Genomic DNA, 21,034 nt, shown 5'->3' on the forward strand with positions numbered 1-21,034 from the left:
TCCCAACACAAATTCGTTTCATTTGGGAGGATCAGCTTTTCCCCCCAATATTTGGGATTGATCATTCAATTTCAATACTAATTCATTTTCTAAAGTGTGAATAATTAATTCTACAAATTCAAAAAAAGAAAAAAAATCCTATACAAATTGTTGCATTTGAATACATCTAATGTGATTATATTTCGAATTATCAAATGGATCATGTTGCAATTTTTTTTTCCATTATAAAATTAAAAAAAATAGAGATAACTCCCATAAATTTGTGGGGAAGATTGTTTTTGCGCTATATGCTTTGGTCATAGTTTTTATAACTGACCTACTGTTGCCAGCTTAATTACGTGAAAATTAATACATAGATTAGAATGCATATTTAACTCCACAAACACTTTAGTCAGTATTGTAAAATAATGAAGCTCAAGTTCTTCTCTTAATACAAAAATTAATGAAAACAAGGATTGTTGGTTGTCGGTGGTTGAACAAGTGATGTAATAATCATTTCATTAATAACTAATATATAAAATCAGGGTAAAATAATAATAATAAAAAATTTTCCTACAATAGGCAATGTATTGGTGGGGGGTTGGGCATAATTTAATTTTATAGTGTGTTGAGAAAGGGCAAAGTGGGGTTTTTCTTCCTGAAAGAAGATAAAAGGAAGACCACATAAATTACTAAATTGTCCATGATGAAAAAACGTACCGACTATTAATTGGAGGTGAAAGTTGTATTTTATACGGACCATCATAAATAAAAATACCCTTTAGCACATTGTAGAGTTAGTGAGTGTGATGAAATGAGATTTTCTAAATAATAATTCTTTATTTACCAAAAAAAGGGGTTGGGATGTTTTCATTAGGGAGTTGTGTGTGATAAGTGATAACTGCAAAAATATGATTTTGCTTTTACCAAAATACTTTATATGATTGGAAAATAAAAAGATTAGTTATATTTCTATTTATATAAATTATTTTATTTTTTGATGGGTTTGCAATCATAAGCGTTTAGGTTGAGCATCACGTGATGCACCTAATTTGATGTATGGACTGCACATGCCGTTGTCTTCACGGGAATCCCATTACTCCCGCGGTTTGCGTAGCATCTGATCACTTCTCCCCCTCCGCATAAACTCTAAAAACCTTCCCAAAGAAAATAAATTGAAAATTTCTCAAACTCTTGCCACCAAATTTCCACGCTCAGTAGATCTCACCCGGAGCTTAACTCTAAAATGCGGCGTCTTTCGTAGCAGCTGAGGGTAATTGAGGTCCAGAATTGAAAAATGGATGTGCAGCGATCGTCGCTGTGCAACTCTGTGGTCAATTTCTTGCTGGAAGAGAATTACTTGCTGTCGGCGTTCGAGCTTCTCCACGAGCTCCTCGACGACGGCCGCGACGATCAGGCTATTCGCCTCAAACAATTCTTCTCCGATCCGGCTCATTTCCCTCCCGATCAGATCTCCCGCTTCAACTCTCTCCGAGGTTCGCTTTTTCAATTCGTAACTTGTGCTGGTGGGAGTGTTTAATGGATTGTTTTGTGAGTAAACTGGTGCGTGCACTTTTCTGTGTGAGTTAGTGGATGATTTTGTACAAGTTACGGTAGTATCACCTTCCAGTTTAATTCGGAATTCTTAATGTAGGCTGTCTCAATTTATTTATTTATTTATTTTTTTTTTCCTGAATTAGGCTGTGACATTGAGGTTCTCCTCAAGTTTGTCACTTGTAATTGATCTAAGAACTTGAAGCAGAATTCCCCCTCATGCTGTTTATTAATTCGCTTAATATACTAAAAGTGTTTTGCTTTTCTTTATTAGCTGTAATTCGTGGTACAACAACCCACGTAACGTGGAATCAGAAGAATACTTGTTTGGTGCCTTATGAACTATATTTTGGTTCCTATTATTGTGATCAATGATGGCAGTTTAAATTTAACACCATCAAATATCCAAGTGTCACAATCATTGGCGTAGGGGATGAGATGCGAACTAGACTAGCTTTTATTTGTTAAAACTTGAAAGATTATTAAGAATGTACATGCTTGATTTAATCATGAAGCTTGTACTATCTGTAGTGAGACTTGTCTGCATTTTTAGAGATAGTTGCGGCTTGAAGCGTCTTCACTAGTTGGCAGTGACAATTTTAAGGTGCTGTGAGTGCGTGATAATCCAATAGTATTCTTCTGTTTTTTCAGTTTCAGTTAATATTGAGGGAATTCCACAGTTGCCACATTGTATGTAGAAGGATTTGTTGTCATATATACAAATCTGCAAACAGATTCTCCAAATAGCAGTTAAACTTGATAAAAGAGGAAAATGTCCCTTTAATTACGTGATGACCTCTCTTAAGTATTCTGGCACACTGTCGAGATTACTCAATGATAGGAGAAAGCTATAAATAAGTAATTGTAAACCTTAAAGGCAATTGTCTTTGAATTATCTATAAATTTTTCTAAGTTCTGGTGACACAACTGTGGAGGAAACCTTTCTCCCAGGTCCGGTCGCGGTTGGCCTCTGAGCACTTAGTTGTTTCTGTTATCATGTGAAATAAGCTAGAAGTGCATTTCGATCTTGGAAATAGCATTATTGTCTTTTGTCCTAGAATGAGCTCTGACAGAGTTATACTAGAGTTGTACAGCAACTTTTTATCCAGCTGGAGCTTTTATACCTAGCAGATTTTCAAAGTAGTGGCATGTGTGTAAAGTTAATGAGGAAGATATGCAAAACTGACGGAAACATATCAGCATTCCCCAATGGAATCAATTTTGAATGATGAAAATGAAAGATCATAGCGTGAGGGTTGACAATCACCTGAAGTTAAATCGTATTCGTGAAATTATGGGGTGATTTCAGCAGCGTTCATGTAGTTCTTATTTTTGTTTGTGTGCCACAAACTTGCACAATATTATGAGTTGAATGGGTAAGTTTCCAATCAGAATGTGAAAAGGGAAGAGACAGACCAAGTAACACCATTTTATTTATGTAATTGCAATGATTACCATACCTCAATCCTAGAAGGGGAACCTAGATATCAAGAAATTTTCTGAAAAGCCTTTCTCTTGAGGCTGCAATGACTTCTGAATGTGTAAAACCCCAAAATCACGGCCTTTCAATAACTATGAACATGAGAAATTCCAAACTAGAATATTGAATTGTAAAAGGAAAAAGGGCTCCATACAATGACTGCCAATTTGATTTATGAATACTGCTACAGCACCTTGTGAACAATATACTAGAGTAATTGGTTCAGTGAAACAAATAATAACATAAATAATAGAGTCTGAAAATTTTGCAGCCTGAACCAGCGTTGTCTCCATTTTACGTCTTAAAACTTAAGATAGTTTGCTTGATGCTGCTCATCTGCAATATTTACTTTGTTATTAACTTTGCATTGAGGGTCTGGATTCATGTATTATCAGAAATTCACCTGTAGGGGATATGAATTTATTTCCTCATCTCTATTTTTTATGGGAACAGTACTAGACCCCCAGACTCTACTTGAAGAAAAAGAATCACTGGAAGAAAAGTTGGCTGTCCGTGAATATGAGCTCCGTTTAGCTCAAGAAGACATCCTTAGCCTTAAGGCTGAGGTGCTGAAGAAAACTGAGTCGAACTTGGATGAATCAAGAGGTAAATACTACAAGTGCATTCTTTTTTTGTCTTTGACATATACTCTCAATTGTTTGTAATGTTACATTGATGTTGTTTATGCACGTAAGAAAATGATTTTCCCATTTTTCTGTTAGATGAGGTGCCAATATTCTAGTTTACTGAGGTGATGTTTAGTCAAGGTCCTTTAGGTTTTACCTACACCTATATTTTTGTTGTATCTGAGTAATATGTGCTTGTTTGTGTTAAATGCAGGCAGCATTCTTGTTGTTTCTCATGAATTATACGTTTATTTTTCAGGGGCACATGCTAATACTACTGCAAATAATGGACCAATTGTTCAACCAATAATGCGGGACATATCTTTCTCTGGTTTGGGTCCTCTAAAGGACAATGAACGATTGGATCTCAACTGTGCAGTGAAGGAATATTTACTATTAGCAGGATACCGTTTGACGGCAATGACATTTTATGAGGAGGTACTTTAATCAAAAACTTGTTTAAATCCTTGTGATTGGTGCTTTGTGCGTTTGTAATCACTCCTATCTACAGTTTGTTCTAGAGGTTTGTATGATTCTCTAAATGTCCATGTCGAATTTTGATAAGGTGAATCAGTGTTGCTAATGAACAATGAAAAAAAGTCCTCTCTTCCTCTAGGAGAAATGAACTCAAACGTAATTTTGATTAATTCCTTCAACCTTCCCATTATTAAGTAGTAGAAGAGAAGGTTATCACTGAACTTCACTTTTGTCATGAAGCATGAGCATTCAGTGGGACATGACACTGCACTTTTTCACAATCCTGTTTTATATCCTAAAGTAGAGGACATGGTACTTGTTTAGTTTGTTTTCTGAAGAAACTTCTCACCCCAAGCAGGAAGATCAGCATACCTTAATTCGTCCACCTCTTTGTAATTAAGGTTTAGAACATATTGGACATTGATTATAGTCTCTTATGTCTTTTCATTTAGCTACTGGTACTTATGCATGAGTGTTAACACATATCTAATAAAAACTAGTTTACCTGTACAATAGGTCACTGACCAAAACTTGGATGTATGGGAAAATTCATCTGCATGTGTACCAGATGCACTGCGACATTATTATTACCAGTATCTTTGTTCTACTGCAGAGGCTGCTGAGGTACGTCCCGAATATTCATGAAGAGTGAACTTATTATGCTTTGCTTAAGATGAAAAGAAAAAGAACTAAATAAACAACTTCTATTTGAGTATCCAGGTCCCAGGACTGGATATCACATGTCCGTCCTGGTTTCTTGATTTTCTGCCAAGATCTACTCTACTCGCTGGTCTGTGATCCCCCTCTTCTCATTTTCAAGAAACAGAAATAATGTAATGTCTTGCTTATAAACATACTTCCATTAGTCACATCACAAAACTCCCCCTTATCTGGTTAATGATTTTTTGCTTCCACTTATGTTATGTTTATGGAAGTTGGATAGCTTTTACTGCTGAAATGTAAGTTGCAGTTTCAGATAGTAAAACTCTGAAATGAAACAAACATTTTTTATCCTTTTGTGTTTCCTCTGCTACTCTCATATCCTGGATATAGTTTTTTTCAAGATATAAGTTGCATGTTTTAATGGATTGTTGGTTATACTGGATTTAATATCACATCGCAGTGGGAAAGGGTTTAAAAGTTGCTAGATGGTATGGTTTCACTTAGATTTGATCTTTGAGCAAATTGATGAAATAGGAGCACTTAATATCTCACACGTGTTTGATGTACTTCTGAGGATTATTTCCTTTGAGAGTAGCTAAAAGAACTGGTAATAGCTGAGGTTTTGTTAACTTGTCAATGGATTATTTGGAAGCAGTTTGTTCATATATGATGTTTACTTCTATGTCAATAATTTTTCATGCGCTGAATCTCTCATGCTGGTAGTTCTCTGTATGCTGCAGGAGAAAATAGCAATGCTTCGGGAAAATGAGGCTTTGAGGAAAGAAAATGATATGCTGAAAAGTAATGGACAGTCGTTGTTGAAAAGCAAGGAAATGTCAGATGCACAAGTAATGGCATTGACAAAATCATTGGAGTCGCTTCGGAAAGATATCAAGGAGAAAGAAAGTCTGGTAATTCTTTCAACTGAATCTCTATGACCTTTGTTTCTTATTCTATATGTTTATGAAATTACATGTAAGAATGTCTGTCAGGTCCAAGATCTGAAGACGATTTTGGAAAGTCAAAGAAAAGAACTAAATGATTGTAGAGCTGAAATAACTTCACTAAAAATGCATATTGAAGGAGCTCAATCTGGAAAAAGCATTTTGGTGACCGGCTCTGCACCGACACAATCTCTACTAGAGAACCACATTGACAAAGTAGAACTTCTTCAAAATGAAGTAGAGATATTGAAGCCCACTTCTGTGTATGCGGACCCTATTGAGTCAATAAAGAGAGAGGATGGGAATGTAAGGCAGTTAGACAAAGTAGAAGAGCCACAAGTAAATGATAATGCATCATCTGCAGTTGGTTCATTGCCTGGTATAGTAAATGCAGGAACTGACATGATGGGGAAACATGGTTCTGATGAAGCAACTAGCATATCTGAGAAAGTGCCAGAACAATTACTAATTTCTTTAGGTGAAAGTGGGTTTACTGGAAGAAGTGAAACATTTTGCATGGACAATGGAAAACCGTCCCCAGAAACTGACAACTTTATTAAAAAGGTGGACAACCGTGACGCTGAATCAAATGCTGAGAGGATGGTAAGTTTGTCTTCCTCTTTATAACATGCTGATCTAATGGTCTGAAGGGTAAAAAAGGAATTTACATCTGGCTAACATCCAGTACTCATTGTTTACTCTCAGGGTTTGGAAACTATTCAGATACTTTCAAATGCATTGCCTAAAATTGTCCCTTATGTTCTGATCAACCATCGAGAGGTATGCTAATATAATTGCAATATTTTATTTCAAGAGCTTTATTTACTGGACCAAAAGTTAGTAGACCAGTTATATTCTTCTAGAATTATTTCTTGTCATGAATTTTACTGGAGAGTTCATCCTTTATAGGAGCTTCTTCCTCTAATCATGTGCGCAATTGAGCGTCATCCAGACAGTGCCACACGAGATTCTTTGACCCACACATTATTTAATCTAATAAAGCGTCCAGATGAGAAGCAGAGACGAATTATAATGGATGTAAGATTCTGAAAGTGAAGCAGTTGCAGTTTACAAAGTCTTACACTTCAGCACTCATAAATCTGTTCATCATTTTCAGGCTTGTGTTACTCTGGCCAAGAATGTAGGAGAGTTGAGAACAGAAACAGAATTGCTGCCTCAGTGTTGGGAACAAGTAATAACTATCTTAAATCTAGCATTGGCTTCTTCATCTTTGTTTTATGGAGCTGGAAATTAGTCCGACTGCTGACTTTGTTGCTTGTAGATTAATCACATGCACGAGGAGCGTAGGCTGCTTGTTGCTCAATCGTGTGGTGAGCTTGCAGAATTTGTGCCGCCAGAGACACGTGATTCCCTCATCTTGTCCATTGTGCAACAGCTCATTGAAGATTCTGCTACAGTTGTCAGGGAGGCTGCTGCTCATAATCTGGCTTTGTTGCTTGCACTGTTCCCAAATACAGACAAATATTTCAAGGTCAGCCCCACTAAATCTGCTTCGAGGCAATCATGGGGAAGATATCTGACATGACAGTTGCCTACAATGTAAGCTCCGTGATCTAGGGATTGGAGCTTTTCCCCTGGTCATTATATGATGCCTTAAAAGAAAAAATAAAAAGAAAAAAGAAACAGAAAAAGAAAGAAAGATTTTCTCCAATATTTTCTCTTGTTTTTGATAGGTTGAGGAGATGATGTTTCAATTGGTATGCGATCCCTCCGGTATAGTTGTTGAAACTACAATAAAGGATTTAGTTCCTGCTCTAATAAATTGGGGAAACAAGTTGGATCATATTCTACAAGTTTTGCTCTCTCATATCTTGGGGTCTGCACAGGTAGAGTTGTACTCTGCATAATATTTGCCATTTAACTGACATCATGCTTATTATGATTATCTGATATGTTGCGTCTTCCAGCGTTGCCCACCTCTTTCAGGGGTTGAAGGTTCGATTGAGTCACATCTTCGTGTTTTAGGTGAAAGGGAACGTTGGAATATTGATGTTCTGTTGAGGCTGCTGGCCGAACTGCTTCCATATGTGCACCAGAAAGCTGTTGAGACTTGTCCATTTTCCTCAGTTTCAGATTTTACGGAAATATCATTTACTCCGTCCTTGTTTGAACTATATGCAGGGTGAGCTTGTAACTCAGCCTTCTCCGGTGACTCCTCCCATTATTAGCTTTTCTATTAAATGATTATCTGATGGTTCTAGAATGTTGAATGTTGGCTTTTCTATTTATGAATTAACATGGTCAGGGGACATCTGGAGTGGCCTACCTTTGAGTGGTTGCATATTGAGTGCTTTCCAACTTTGATTCAATTTTCCTGTTTGTTGCCTCAGAAGGAAGATAATTTAAGACACCGTGTGACAAAGGTACTTTGCTTGCTTGCTTTTCATTAAATGCGCATGATTCCTCTTGTCGTAGTTTTTCTCTATTTTCTTTTCTTAAATATTTGAAGTTCTCTATAACCAAATGCAGTTTTTGCTAGCGGTGGCTGAACAATTTGGGGAACCTTATTTAACACACATCATGTTGCCGGTGTTTTTAGTATCTGTTGGAGATGATGCTGATTTAAAATTCTTCCCATTCAAAGCCCAGTCAGAACTAAGAGGCAATTGATCTTCAAAATTTTATACTTTAATTTTTTAGCACTCCATTCCTCATAGCAAGAGAAAATGGAAATGGATCTTTAAACTTTTCTACTTTCCTTACAAGTAACTGCTGCCGTTTCTCCTATAAATATCTGTGTCTTCTCTTCATAGATTTGAGGCCTCAATCTGCAATGGCGAAGAGACTTGCTAGAATGTGCATCATACCACTTCTCCTGGCAGGCATACTAGGACACCCTAGCAAGCGTGATCACTTGACAGAGTACTTGAGGAATCTGCTGATTCAAAGTTCTGTACAAGATAGTCAGTCAGCAAATCATGAGATTATCAATTCTGTCCGCTTTATCTGGTTTGTGCCCGTGGAGACCATTTCAGGTTGTTGAGCCATTATATATTCTTCACTTGCTGATTCATGGAATTTTTTGTGGTGCAGTACTTTTGAAGACCACCACAGTATAATATTTAACCTCCTGTGGGAAATGGTTGCAAGTTCTGATGTTAATTTGAAAATTAGGGCTGCCAATCTTCTAAAAGTCATTGTGAGGCCCTGTTTTTTCTTTTCCTGAATCAAATGACATTTCCTCCAAATTTTGTTATAGTGCTAAGAGTTGTATGATATCTTTGTTCTCCAGGTACCATATGTTGATGCAAAGGTTGCCTCAGCTCATGTTTTACCTGCTCTTGTGACTCTTGGTTCTGACCAAAACCTGACTGTAAAATATGCAAGCATCAATGCTTTTGGTGCTGTAGCACAGCATTTTAAGAATGACATGGTATATTAATTGTATTCACATTATGTTTGGGCCGACTTCATGGAGCTGCTTTTTATGCAATTGACTGATCAAAGTTTCTTTCTAGATCGTTGACAAGATACGGATTCAGATGGATGCTTTTCTTGAAGATGGATCACATGAAGCTACCGTTGCTGTGGTTCGTGCATTATTGGTGGCTGTGCCTCATACAACAGATGTGCTGCGAGATTATATCCTTAACACTCTCTTTGACATATTCATTCTATTTTCCTTTTCAGTATGATGAATACTCTTTATTTTATAATGCTAGCTTTCTCTGGCATATTAGTTCTACTTTCCTTTTCCAAGGATTATGAACTCTATTTCTTTAGTAGTGCTCAACAAGCATGGTTTTTCTTTAACTTTGTTCACATCTCATGTCCAAGATTTTTCAATTCACGGCATCACCATCCCCTTCAAGTGACATAATACGCCGGCGAGAGAGAGCTAATGCCTTCTGCGAATCAATTCGTGCTCTTGATGCAACTGGTATGCTTCTTAAGGTTCCTTTCTTATGCCCTGTATGGTAAATTTCTCAACATGTAAGAATGTAGGGGAAAAAAGAAAAGGAAAAGCAAGGGCATGTTTATTTGTGTCTGCTGCATATGATAGGAACAGGAAATAGTCAAACAGGCATCACTAGCTTTGGTTTAGCATGTTCCAGGATTTCAACTATTGAAGTTATTTTGCTGCTGCACGCGCACATCTGCGTAGTTGGTCCTACGAAATTGTTAAATTGATTCATAACCACTGCTTGTCCTTAGAAGCCTGGAGCCCCTTTGGGAGGATACGGGGGGTAACTTTAACAGCATTACAAACCAGCTTCCAAGTAACTATTCACACATACCCTTTTTTAAGTCTTCTTTAGCATGCCTGAAAATCATTATTGAAAATGTATACAAATTGGAATGCCCGTTTTGTTCCTCCTATGGTATCTGCATCTTATTGTTTGTTACCATTAACTTGTTTTGGCGCAGATCTTTCAGCTTCCACTGTTAGGGATTTCCTCCTTCCTGCCATTCAGAACCTACTGAAAGACCCAGATGCACTTGATCCAGCTCACAAGGAAGCTCTAGAAATAATATTGAAGGAAAGATCAAGTGGAGCCTTTGATGCTATTAGTAAGGTGATGGGTGCTCATCTCGGGCTTGCCTCTTCCGTTAGCAGTTTCTTTGGTGAAAGTGGCTTACTTGGGAAAAGGGAAAGTGGAGATCCAGGATCTCCATCAGCAGAGGCAATTGAGACCCCTAAGGCTGTTCCCCACACACCGGCTGAGGACACGAGATTTAGACGGATTATGAGGGGTGGTTTCACAGATATGCTCCGAGGGAGAAGTAAGGGCAACGAGGAAGGTCAGCCAGGCGAATAACTGCTTACAACTTGTGTTTTCATTGAAGATATTAAGGAAAAGAGGAGAAAATTTGTTATCTTGAAAAGCCACGACAGGTTCTATTTATTTTGTTTTTTTCCCCGTATAATATTTTTATGTAGACTGCAAATATATTGAGCACCACAGCGCCATAATTAGTTTCAATATTTTGGAAAGAAGGACGTGGTTTGTGAAGAGTACATTTGCAGAGTTCCTTCAACTTGGTCTATACTGAATGCGGAAGTAATTATAGGAAGCATGTAACTACAATTAGTTCAACTCCATCTTATGTTATTGTAATCGGTCCATATCACTCGTTTCCTAAACCAACGAACAAGATGAAGAAAATAACCCTTTTTTTCCACTATAATTTCCAACCTAAACGTCTACTTTTCTTGTATTTATGTCACAATTTCTCAAAAATTGCTCCTTTATCTCCCATTTTCACAATGATTATTATACAAAATCTTATGCAATGTGATGTATTGTCTTATTGAACAGGTCAAACCTGTGCTTGAGGTACAAATGTAACTTTTTATATCGATTTGTTGCAGTGTCGTATTTTTTAAAATGAAATGATTTTTTTTTAATAAGGAGAAAAATTACTTTATTTTAAAAAATACATAAAGATAAAATTATTTTTTTTATTAGAGATAATTTATTAATTTATAATATCATAAGAGGTAGCATCAAACCCTTCATTTAGAAGATTTGGAGCATAATTCTCTCTCGAGGAATTAAAAAAGTATTTACTCTCGTTTTACACTATTACGAGTTTTTATAGAAAATCAGGATATTTATGGCCGTCTATCTAAATTTGTTATGTAATGTAAGACTATAACAATTATTCTTTTGATTAAACTTCTTTTTTCATAATTTAAAGAAATTAGTCTAAACTGATGATAAATGCCTTTTCCTATTTCGATTCAAATGTGAAATGATATAAGTGGAAGACAGTTGAATTCTTGTTGGGAATGAATGATCCACATGACTCTCCACTATCTAATTAATTTTCCTAAATTAACTGACATAGATAGAAGAAATCAAGAAATATAATTAGTTAATTTTCAATATATATGTACATTCATGTACTATAAATTAATAAGATAGCAAGTTCAATAATACTTGTATCTTCAATTTTATTGTATTATTATGACATAAAAAGTAATTGGTAAGTGTCTATATTTTATTATTAAATTTGTTATTTCTACCAAACAGAATATAGATGTGAGAAATAGAACATTTTCACTAGTGTGACTTTTCAACTTGCAACTTAGTATATTCATGTCTTGTGCTTCGTGATCTCAATCAGCACAAAGTTTCTAATCCGGATTGACCGTTGTTGCCTCATTCTTTTGAATGATATTATTAATTTCTTGACTTAGCTCATATTTGTTTCATATATTATTATATTTAGAATAGTTAAATGTCCTAAATACTATTGATTTGATACTCATTAAATGTGTGAATATTTATCTCATTTTATATGAGTTGTTGTAATTTATTTATTATTATTAGTCATATTAATGTAATGGTTGAATTGAATAGGAATGAGAATAGTTCGAGTTGGATCTGAACTGGACAACGAGGGTGGGTTTTGAATCTTTAAACGGGCCTCGTGACCGAATCTATCGAACTCATCAGGTCAAACCCGATGGATCCTGAGTCCAGGACGGATTCGGGTCTAGATCCAAAAGTTTCTTGGTGGGGTGGGTTCTGGGTTTTGGCACCCCTTCCCAAACCTACCCCATTGCTATTTCTAAAGTTGAGGTATTACTCATTGTTGAGATGAGTTATTGTATTTTATTTATTATTATGAACTTGTAAAAAAAAGTTAAATATTCTTCGTCGGTAATGCTTTATAAACTCATTTAAAAAATAAGGACTTTTTGCAATAATTACACTACTCTCTACTGAAATTTAGTATAGTTATATATAAATTTGGTTTAAAAAATTACATCTAATACCTATAAGATTTGTTTCTGTCTAATAAATAAGTCCCCAATTAGTTAAAATTTATCGAGTTTTCTGATATTAACAAAAAAATGGATAAAAATTCATATTTTATCCCCAACTGGTTTATTACTAATTTATTGCGTGATCAATTTTTTTATAACCAAAATACCTCTATACATCTTCACACGTTAATGTATGTGGGTAGGTTATATTTCATCTTCATATGGGTAGTTTAGTGAAAAAAAATTGTTTAACCTGTAATAAGTTGATAATAAATCGATTGATATTAAATATCAATTGTTATTCAATTTTTTTTTTATTAATAATCGATAAACCCAGTGATTTTTACTAACAAACGAACCAATTTATTAGATGGAAGCAAACTTCAGCAGTACTAGATGTAATTTTTCTAACCATTAAGAATTTACGTACAATTACACCAAACTTTAGAGGATGACATATAATTATCCCTTATTTTTAAGATATTACCAAAATCTTTTCAATCCTAATCATATTAATTATAATTTTATCGTTACTAACATCTTATTAAATCCACATCTTATTTTTAAACTAAAATTTAACATCTTATATATTTTAAAATATATTATGAAAATGTATAATTTTATATAAACATTTAAAACAAATTTAAGCAAAGAGCAAGCGTGCTCAAGTCCAAGTCTGCGCAGTCCAAGTCTCCGTCTCCGTCTCCGTCTCCGTCTCCCTGGCTGCTGAATTTGAACGTGTGATACACGGAAACAAACAAAATGTACCTCACATTTAAACACTATATTTTAATTTATTTTATATTTTTCAACAGAAGATCATATCAATTATGCATCAATATAATATGAATCTGCCACATCCTATAAATATGAGTAAATTAATTTCTTTTATTTGTCTTAAATATGTAAGAATAAGGAATTATTGGTTAAAAATATTATGGAAAAATAAACATACATGAGGGTATTTTGGTTCCTACATATTTTATCAACCAATGATATTTACTATAAATGTCTCACACTTAATTAATAGTATAGAAATAAATATATTTTATTATTTAAAAATAAATTAAAATACGTGTCAATCTTTGCTCTGTCGATATATAGAATATTGAGTGTGGGAAAAATTTTAATTCAAATTGGATTTGATCGAACCTAAATTAATTATATTTGTTCTGTAATTAGTTTGATTTGATCAAACTTAATTTAAATAAAAATTATCTCTGAATGTAGCATGTATTTAACGGATTTTTTTCACTTAAATCAAATATGATCGAACAAGACCAAAAACAAAATAAATATAATATTTATCATATAATTAATTTATTTATTGTAAATGTATTCTAAGTTGCTGGATTATGACATGACCAAAGTTTGTAGGGATTAGAATTTTGCCGTATTAAACCGACTGAAAGTGGGACCCCTACTCTCATCACCAAATTCAGGTCCAGGGCTATAAATTCGACCCCACATCCTCACCCCAAATTCACCAAAAGCATTTAGAGTATTCTTCCTGGAGCTCACAGCTCATCAACAATCCAAAGATGAAGAAGGTGGGAATCTGGTGCGTGGTGGCGGTGGTGGTTGTGCTGTGGGCGGAGGTTGGCGTGGCGGGGGCGGTGACCTGCAGCCCTCTGGAGCTGAGTGCATGCGCGGGAGCGGTGATGGGGTCGCAGCCGCCGTCGAGCACGTGTTGCGCGAAGCTGAGGGAGCAGAAGCCGTCTGTGTGGGTACCTTAAGGACCCGAATCTGAAGGTGTACGTCAAGTCCCCCGGCGCGAAGAAGGTCGCGCAAAGCTGTGGCGTCCCCTACCCGAAATGCTGAGCCTGACTCTAATGCCTCCTGAATTCTCTCACCAACTTCAGCTATCAGTATTATTAAATAAGGCTGTATGTATGTGGAGAGGATTGTGTGTTTGTGATGATAAAAATCAGAGTTGATGGGATGAGTGTGCAGGGTGATGTTGGAATTTTGGTGTATCATTACGTACCATATATGTTATAATGAATGAATGAGAATGATGTTTCCTATGCTTATGTTTAATTTGAATTGTGGTTGGCATACATATTTTGCTTGTAATTATATATGTCCATTTATACCTTTACTTTGTAATCAATATATTTTATAGAGAGTATAATTCTAAAATTTGACAATTTTCATTACTATGTATATAAATATACGTAATGTTATGTTTGATATATATAGGATGGAGTAGGCGAATGTGGAGGGGTGTAGGTGGTGGGGCAGTGGATGGATGGTCAATGCCAAATGCCAATGGTGGCGAATTTTGGTCTAGGGATGGATGGGTGGGATTCTAATTCTAGGTTGGATTGTTGGTAGTGAGGGATAAAAATTAGTCTGTATTGGAGGTTTATTTACTTTTATGGATTAGCCAGTCTGCAATTGTAGTTATTAAATTTTGGATTAGTAAGCTTACCTCTGATTCAGATGGATCGAGTTTAATTATATTTAAATAAATTATATAACAAATGCAATATACTTATTCTGTAAAAGAATAGCTAAAATAAGTGGGTAAGTTGGTTGGAGCAAATCTTGCAAGCTCGTCTCAAATCCTTTTAAGTGGCCGGGCATCCAATGGACTTTGTAGGCATATATATTTCATCCATCTCATGGCTTTCTCTTGGAGAAGATCCTACATCTCTCGTGTTCTTTTATCTCATATTCATTTTCATACCTCAATTAGATGAGCTCATATCAAATGTTTTGTTTAAGAGCTCGTATCTTTGCAGGAATTTATGATATTTAATTTCTATTCTATCTAATATTCCTTCTCTCATCACATAACTTGTTATATGATTAATCAAATTTAATTTGGGTAAGAATTTTATTCTGTTAAAACGAGATTGATCTAGCTATTATGACATAATCCCGCCCAACTTGTGGGCCTTAGCGGAAAAGACTTTAATGCCCTCATTTCTCTTATGCAGGTTACATAAATGCCCCTCTACTAAAATTCAACCCAATTCTAGTATTAGGGGGTATTTTTTGTCTTTGCCACTAATTAATCACTTGAAATTATGAATAAATAAGCAACAGATTATACTAATCACACCTCCTTTTCTCTTTTTTAATACATTAATCCAATAAATACCAAACACATTAAATGTATGTAGGTTAGTTCTCCCTATATATTACAAGTAGTGCAGTGCAATATGTTAAGAAAAGAAAAAAGTAGAATTTTTTGAAGAGAATAAGGTATCTTTATTAAGGGACTAAGGAAAGTCAGCATCTGGTCCTCATTATTGTATATACATATAAAGAGGTTAATTTACTCAATAGTATATAATTTTCTCATTGGTGACATAACTGTGTTAATTAGTAATTAGTCGCGCCTTCATTAGTTTGCAACCAGTAAAAACTAGCCCGGATTGGATTTGACCAGACTTAAATAAATTATATAGTAAATATAATACACTTGATATGTGATTGATGTGCGATTTAAAAAAATAATTAACCACATGATAAGTGTGTTACACATGTCATGTGTTTACCCAATCACATGACACCATGATTTATTTCGACAATTTTTGTAAAATTCTGCATTAAAAGGGCCGAAATTACGAAATGTTAAAAAATTATAGGAATCTTTTGCAACCTTTAGAAAGATAAAGAATAAAAATGCGAGCAGCACATGATTTATTCCACTGATATTTGAAAATCCGGCATTGAAAGGACCAAAGTATGTAATGTCAAAATATTATAGGACTATCTTACAACTCTAAAAAGATAAAGGATAAAATTGTCAAAGTGCCAAATCACAGGACCAAAAATATATTGAAGCCTTACAAATACCTTTTCGTGGTTTGAGAATTTATAAATACCCTTTTTGGAATTAACAATGGTTAACAAATATTTCTCTATAATAGATTGTCACAATGGGCATTTGTAAATTTTGAAACAATAAAAAGGTAACTGTAATTATGATAAATTTTAAGAGAACTCGTTGTAATTTAAAATAGTAATAATAATAGTAATGAAGCATTAGGCTCGGGTACGATTACTAATTGAAGCACTAATGCAAATGCCTAATCGATTTGGTATTTAAACTGCCACGAACCAAAAATAAAGAAAACGAAAAACTAGCGTTTTTTAGGTTTGAAGGATTTGAGAAAATAAAGTGAGAATTAAGTTATTAGACGAAAAAATTTTATCCGGATCAAGTTTGGTCAAATCAGAACAATCACAGAGCAAGTATATCACACTTGCTATATGATTTGTCACTTTTTATGAATTGTACAACAATTATATGACAAGTGTATTACACTTGCCATATAATTGGTTCAGATTCGATCGATTCCGGTTTAGGCTAGAGTTGCTTTTCTCTAGTTTTTTATTACTGGACTTTAAATTCTTATATTTTTATATTACGTAATAAAATTTTTTTATTTATAATAAGTCAGTAATAAATTAATTATTCAAGAAAAAATATTATTTTTATTTAATATTTTTTATTGAAATTAGCAAATTCTGTTTACTTTACTAACAGATAAATTTATTTTTTAAATGGAAGCAAATACTGAAACTATCAGATGTAATTTTTTTCCAAAAAGTCTGTGTATAATTATATTAAATTTAGACATAAAACACTGTAATTATCCCATACTATAAGTCTATAACTGATATTGGTACAGAGAGCCATTACCAATAAATTTGGGCCACACGGCCCACACCTATATTTGTACTACTCACTTCATTCATGCACCAAGTTTAAAACTAATGCCCATGGCAAAATATGATGCATTCGAATTTCTTTAACGTGTGTGAGTATTAATTTATTTTAATGGTAGTATTTGGTTTATTATATAATAGTTATTAGTTATTTATATATATTTAATAATTAGTGTATATTGATTATTGATTAATAAAATTCATGGTGTAATTGTAATGGACTTATTAAAAAAAATATTTGCCTTAAATTATTATCTCGATAGAAATTACTAATTAGTTCAAATATTTTATCTTTTCTGCCTATATATAGTTTGGTATGATATATTTTTTTATGATAAAATTTATAAAAACTTTTTATGAGATTTATCATTATTATGAATATTTTATCGTTATTTTTAAAATTACAAATATTACATAGAATTAATGTTCATATAACAAATACCCTCTATAATGAAAAGTCACAGAAGAATATTTGTTAAAAGTCCGTTAGTTTTAAAGAGACATTTATAATTTTTCAAATAACAAGAAGGTATTTACAATTATAATAGACCTTAAACGATCGTTACAATCTACCTGTATATTTTAAAACTTTATTTATCTAAACACCACCCTCAAGAAGAAGAAAAAAAAAAAAAAGAAAGAAAGAAAAGAAACAATTAATTACATGCTCCACTGCTATAAATTCTGTCCCAGCTCTCGCCAAATTCACCAAAAGCATTTAGATAATTGTTAGCTTAACTAACAATTAATAAAGAGATGAAGCTGTTGGGATCCAGCCTCGCAGTTTGGTGTGTGGTGGTCGTGCTGTGGGCGGAGGTGCCCGTGGCGGCGGCGAGGTTGTGCAGCCTTGAGGAGTTGAGTGTATGCATGGAGGCGGTGACGGGGTCGGAACCGCCAACAAGCGCTTGTTGCAGCAAGCTGGCGGAGCAGGAGCCGTGTCTGTGCGAGTACCTCAAAGTGGACCCAAATCTGAAGCAGTACGTCAACTCCCCTGCCGTCCAGAAGGTGGCCGCCGCCTGCAACATTCACATCCCAACACGCGAAATCTGCGACTCTACGTACTCTCAGGAATTTGCACTGGTACCGGATTGGATTTTGGGATAGTTGCAATCTCTCTTGAAGTTTGACGAAATTATATGGGTTTTTTGTTATTTGAAAAATTAAATATATCACTCCTTAAGTTTACTTTAATCTAACAAGTAAGTCTCTTCGTTAGTAAAAAATTTATCGATTTTGTTGATATTAACAAAAAAATCGAAAAAAATTTATATGTACCCCCAATTGACTTATTATTGATTTATTGTGAGACAAATAAATATTATTATAATCAAATTACCCTCATATGTTTTTACATGTTAATGCATGTGAGGAGGTATATTTTCACCGCTATAAAATAGTGTAGTTGGAAAAAAAAAAATTTGACCTGCAATAAGTTAGTAATAAGTTAATCGATGGAAATATCAATTTTCATTCAGTTTTTTTTTTTTAATATCAACAAATTCAGTGATTTTGACTAGCAAAGGAACTTATTTGTTAAATATAAGTAGACCTAAGGGGTATTATAGATGTGATTTTCCAAACCACATGGAATTTACGTGTACCAAAATTTCATGGAATGGGAGTGTAATTATCCTTGGATTTTCTATTTCTAATCGGGTTAAGTGCAATTTACCCCCCTTTGATAAAGAAATTATCAATTTATACATGTTGAATAAAGCAGCAATTTAACCCCATGTGTTATAAAAATTAAAGCAAAATACCCCTAACACGTTTTGTGAATTACACTCGTTTTTTTATTTTTTATTTAAAATTTAAAATAATATCTATAACTTTATTTAAAGACCGTTGAATCTTAATTTAAATCTAAAGTTCAAATTTAACTAATAGATCACAATTGACTAGATTTCATCTCGTTAGAATCAATAAAGTAGATTTAACTAAACAATAATTAAAATACATATAATTAAATTTGAATATAGATATGTATAAATATATCTTGAAATATATTTATACTTATATAATAATATATACATATATTTAAATATATCTAGAAATATATATATATATGTATATATAGAGAGAGAGAGCAAGAGTTTTGTCTTGCGATTTTGGATTTCAGTATGCAGCTAAAGCGGGGGGGGGGGGGGGGGGGGGGGGGGGGGGGGGGGGGGGGGGGGGGGGGGGGTGGTCGACGCAGAGGGATCTGGGAAGGGGTGGTCGGAGCGAGAGGGGCAAGAGAGAAGGTGGCCGGCGCAAGGGGAGCTGCAGGGGCCGACGATAAGAGTAAAACGAAGAAGGTGGTTATATGTATATATATATATATATTATTTTTTAAATAATATATGTATATAATATATATATAATAGTATTTTATTGATTAAAAATTATCTCCATATTTAGAGGGGCGCGTGTAATGCAATGATGGGTACAGAGGCGTGTTTTGATTTATTTTTTTATAACACATGAGGATACAATATTATTATTATTTTTTTTTATAGGTGGGGCTGGGCTGTTTGCACAATTTACTTAAAACAGAGGGCAAATTGCATTTTTCCATTTTTAATTGCATTCCTCTTAACTTATAATACCACGCGTATAAAATAGTTTTTTAAATAAAATAAACAATGCGATTTTTGTACATGTGGTATGTATACATTAAATGAAGTGAAAGATGTGACATGATTTGAAATTCAAAATTCGATCCACTCGAGTGGTTGTGGGTTTTTTATTCGTTGATAAAATTTTATTCAAATTAAATTTCACCGTATTAGGCATATAACCTAAATAAAAAGTTTTGAATTTGTGGATTTATACCACAAGTATAATAATATTTGGGGAATAATAAAACTGATTCATAATCACCATATATGTTGTGTTAGATATATATAATAAAAACTTATGAGATTGATATTTAACATATATATAGTTGTGTTTAATTGTTTATGACATACAAAATGCATGAGTAGTATGAAGGATTACATGCATTTTCTCCCCATAAATTAGGTTATTTAGAATTTTTTTTGAATTTTTTAGAATGATATTTTGGTTCTGCAACTTTTTAATTTTCATAATTTGGATCGTTTTTGTCTGTCAAAGTTCACTTCTATCGGCCAGAAGAGTGAAAGGAAAAAAAAGTTGATTGAAGTCGTAAAAATTAAAAAAATAATAATACATGACTAAAATAATAAGTTGAGCATAAAAAATTGTGAAAATATAAAATATGTGACAAGTTAGAGCAATTGAAGATTTAATAACTGATTTTTCTTATTTTTTAGGACAAAATGCATAAAACCCCCTGTATTTTAAAAAGTCTGCAAAAAGCATCTTCCTATTTTCAAAATAGGCTAAACCCCTCTCATGTTTTGTTTTAGTTAGCAAAAAACCCCCATTCTGTTAGCAACTAACGGGAAGTGGAGAAGACGCGCGTCTGCTGCGTTTGGTAGTCTTTTTCTGCGATTTAGGTTGATATTTAATGATTTTTTTGACCAAAATACCCCTCTATGGGTCTATATAATACACAAAGGAGTTTTTTGCTTGTTTTGTGTATTCCTTTTGTCATTTCTCACCTTAAGAAATAAATTAAATTTTGGCATATTAAATTTAAATTGAAATATTAAATTAAATTATATTTAAATTCAAATAATTTTGTAATTGTTAATTATTAAATCTAACTATTATTTTTAATTAATTAAAATATATATTTAATTACAATAATTATTATTAATTAGCCAAAATATTTAATTATTATAATTATCTAAAATATTCTTAATTTACTAAAATATATTTTAACTAATATAATTAAAATTAATTAAAAAATTAAAAAAAAAAAAGAAAATCTGGTATTTCGCCCACTTTCGCCGGAAACTTCGAAACAATTTTCCGACGC

The 21,034-nt window shown here is 33.7% G+C and overlaps 2 protein-coding genes and 1 pseudogene across 6 annotated transcripts; all 3 read left to right on the top strand.

The window, feature by feature from the left end:
- Positions 1,111-10,704, top strand: LOC105177921 (lisH domain and HEAT repeat-containing protein KIAA1468 homolog). 5 transcript variants are annotated; one of them, XM_011101224.2, is made up of 21 exons: positions 1,111-1,475; positions 3,467-3,619; positions 3,899-4,077; positions 4,633-4,740; positions 5,520-5,690; positions 5,772-6,326; positions 6,429-6,503; positions 6,633-6,761; positions 6,841-6,915; positions 7,006-7,215; positions 7,418-7,570; positions 7,652-7,866; positions 7,990-8,107; positions 8,214-8,346; positions 8,498-8,693; positions 8,778-8,883; positions 8,977-9,117; positions 9,203-9,326; positions 9,508-9,624; positions 9,900-9,964; positions 10,113-10,303. In XM_011101224.2, exons 1-21 carry the CDS (start codon positions 1,277-1,279, stop codon positions 10,167-10,169), a joined length of 3,279 nt encoding a protein of 1,092 aa, XP_011099526.1. In that variant the 5' UTR covers positions 1,111-1,276; the 3' UTR covers positions 10,170-10,303. The 5 variants fall into 5 exon arrangements, with proteins under 5 accessions (XP_011099526.1, XP_011099527.1, XP_011099529.1 ...); XM_011101225.2 differs by having other exon boundaries at positions 9,903-9,964; XM_011101227.2 differs by lacking the exon at positions 10,113-10,303 and having other exon boundaries at positions 9,800-9,941.
- On the top strand, positions 13,929-14,502 carry LOC105177922 (annotated as a pseudogene).
- Positions 17,795-18,418, top strand: LOC105177923 (non-specific lipid-transfer protein 2-like). Its single transcript, XM_011101228.2, has one exon. The coding sequence runs from the start codon at positions 17,905-17,907 to the stop codon at positions 18,250-18,252; it is 348 nt and encodes a 115-aa protein (XP_011099530.1). The 5' UTR covers positions 17,795-17,904; the 3' UTR covers positions 18,253-18,418.

This window comes from Sesamum indicum, linkage group LG15, assembly GCF_000512975.1.
Source record: "Sesamum indicum cultivar Zhongzhi No. 13 linkage group LG15, S_indicum_v1.0, whole genome shotgun sequence".
In the NCBI taxonomy this organism is placed as follows: Eukaryota; Viridiplantae; Streptophyta; class Magnoliopsida; order Lamiales; family Pedaliaceae; genus Sesamum; species Sesamum indicum.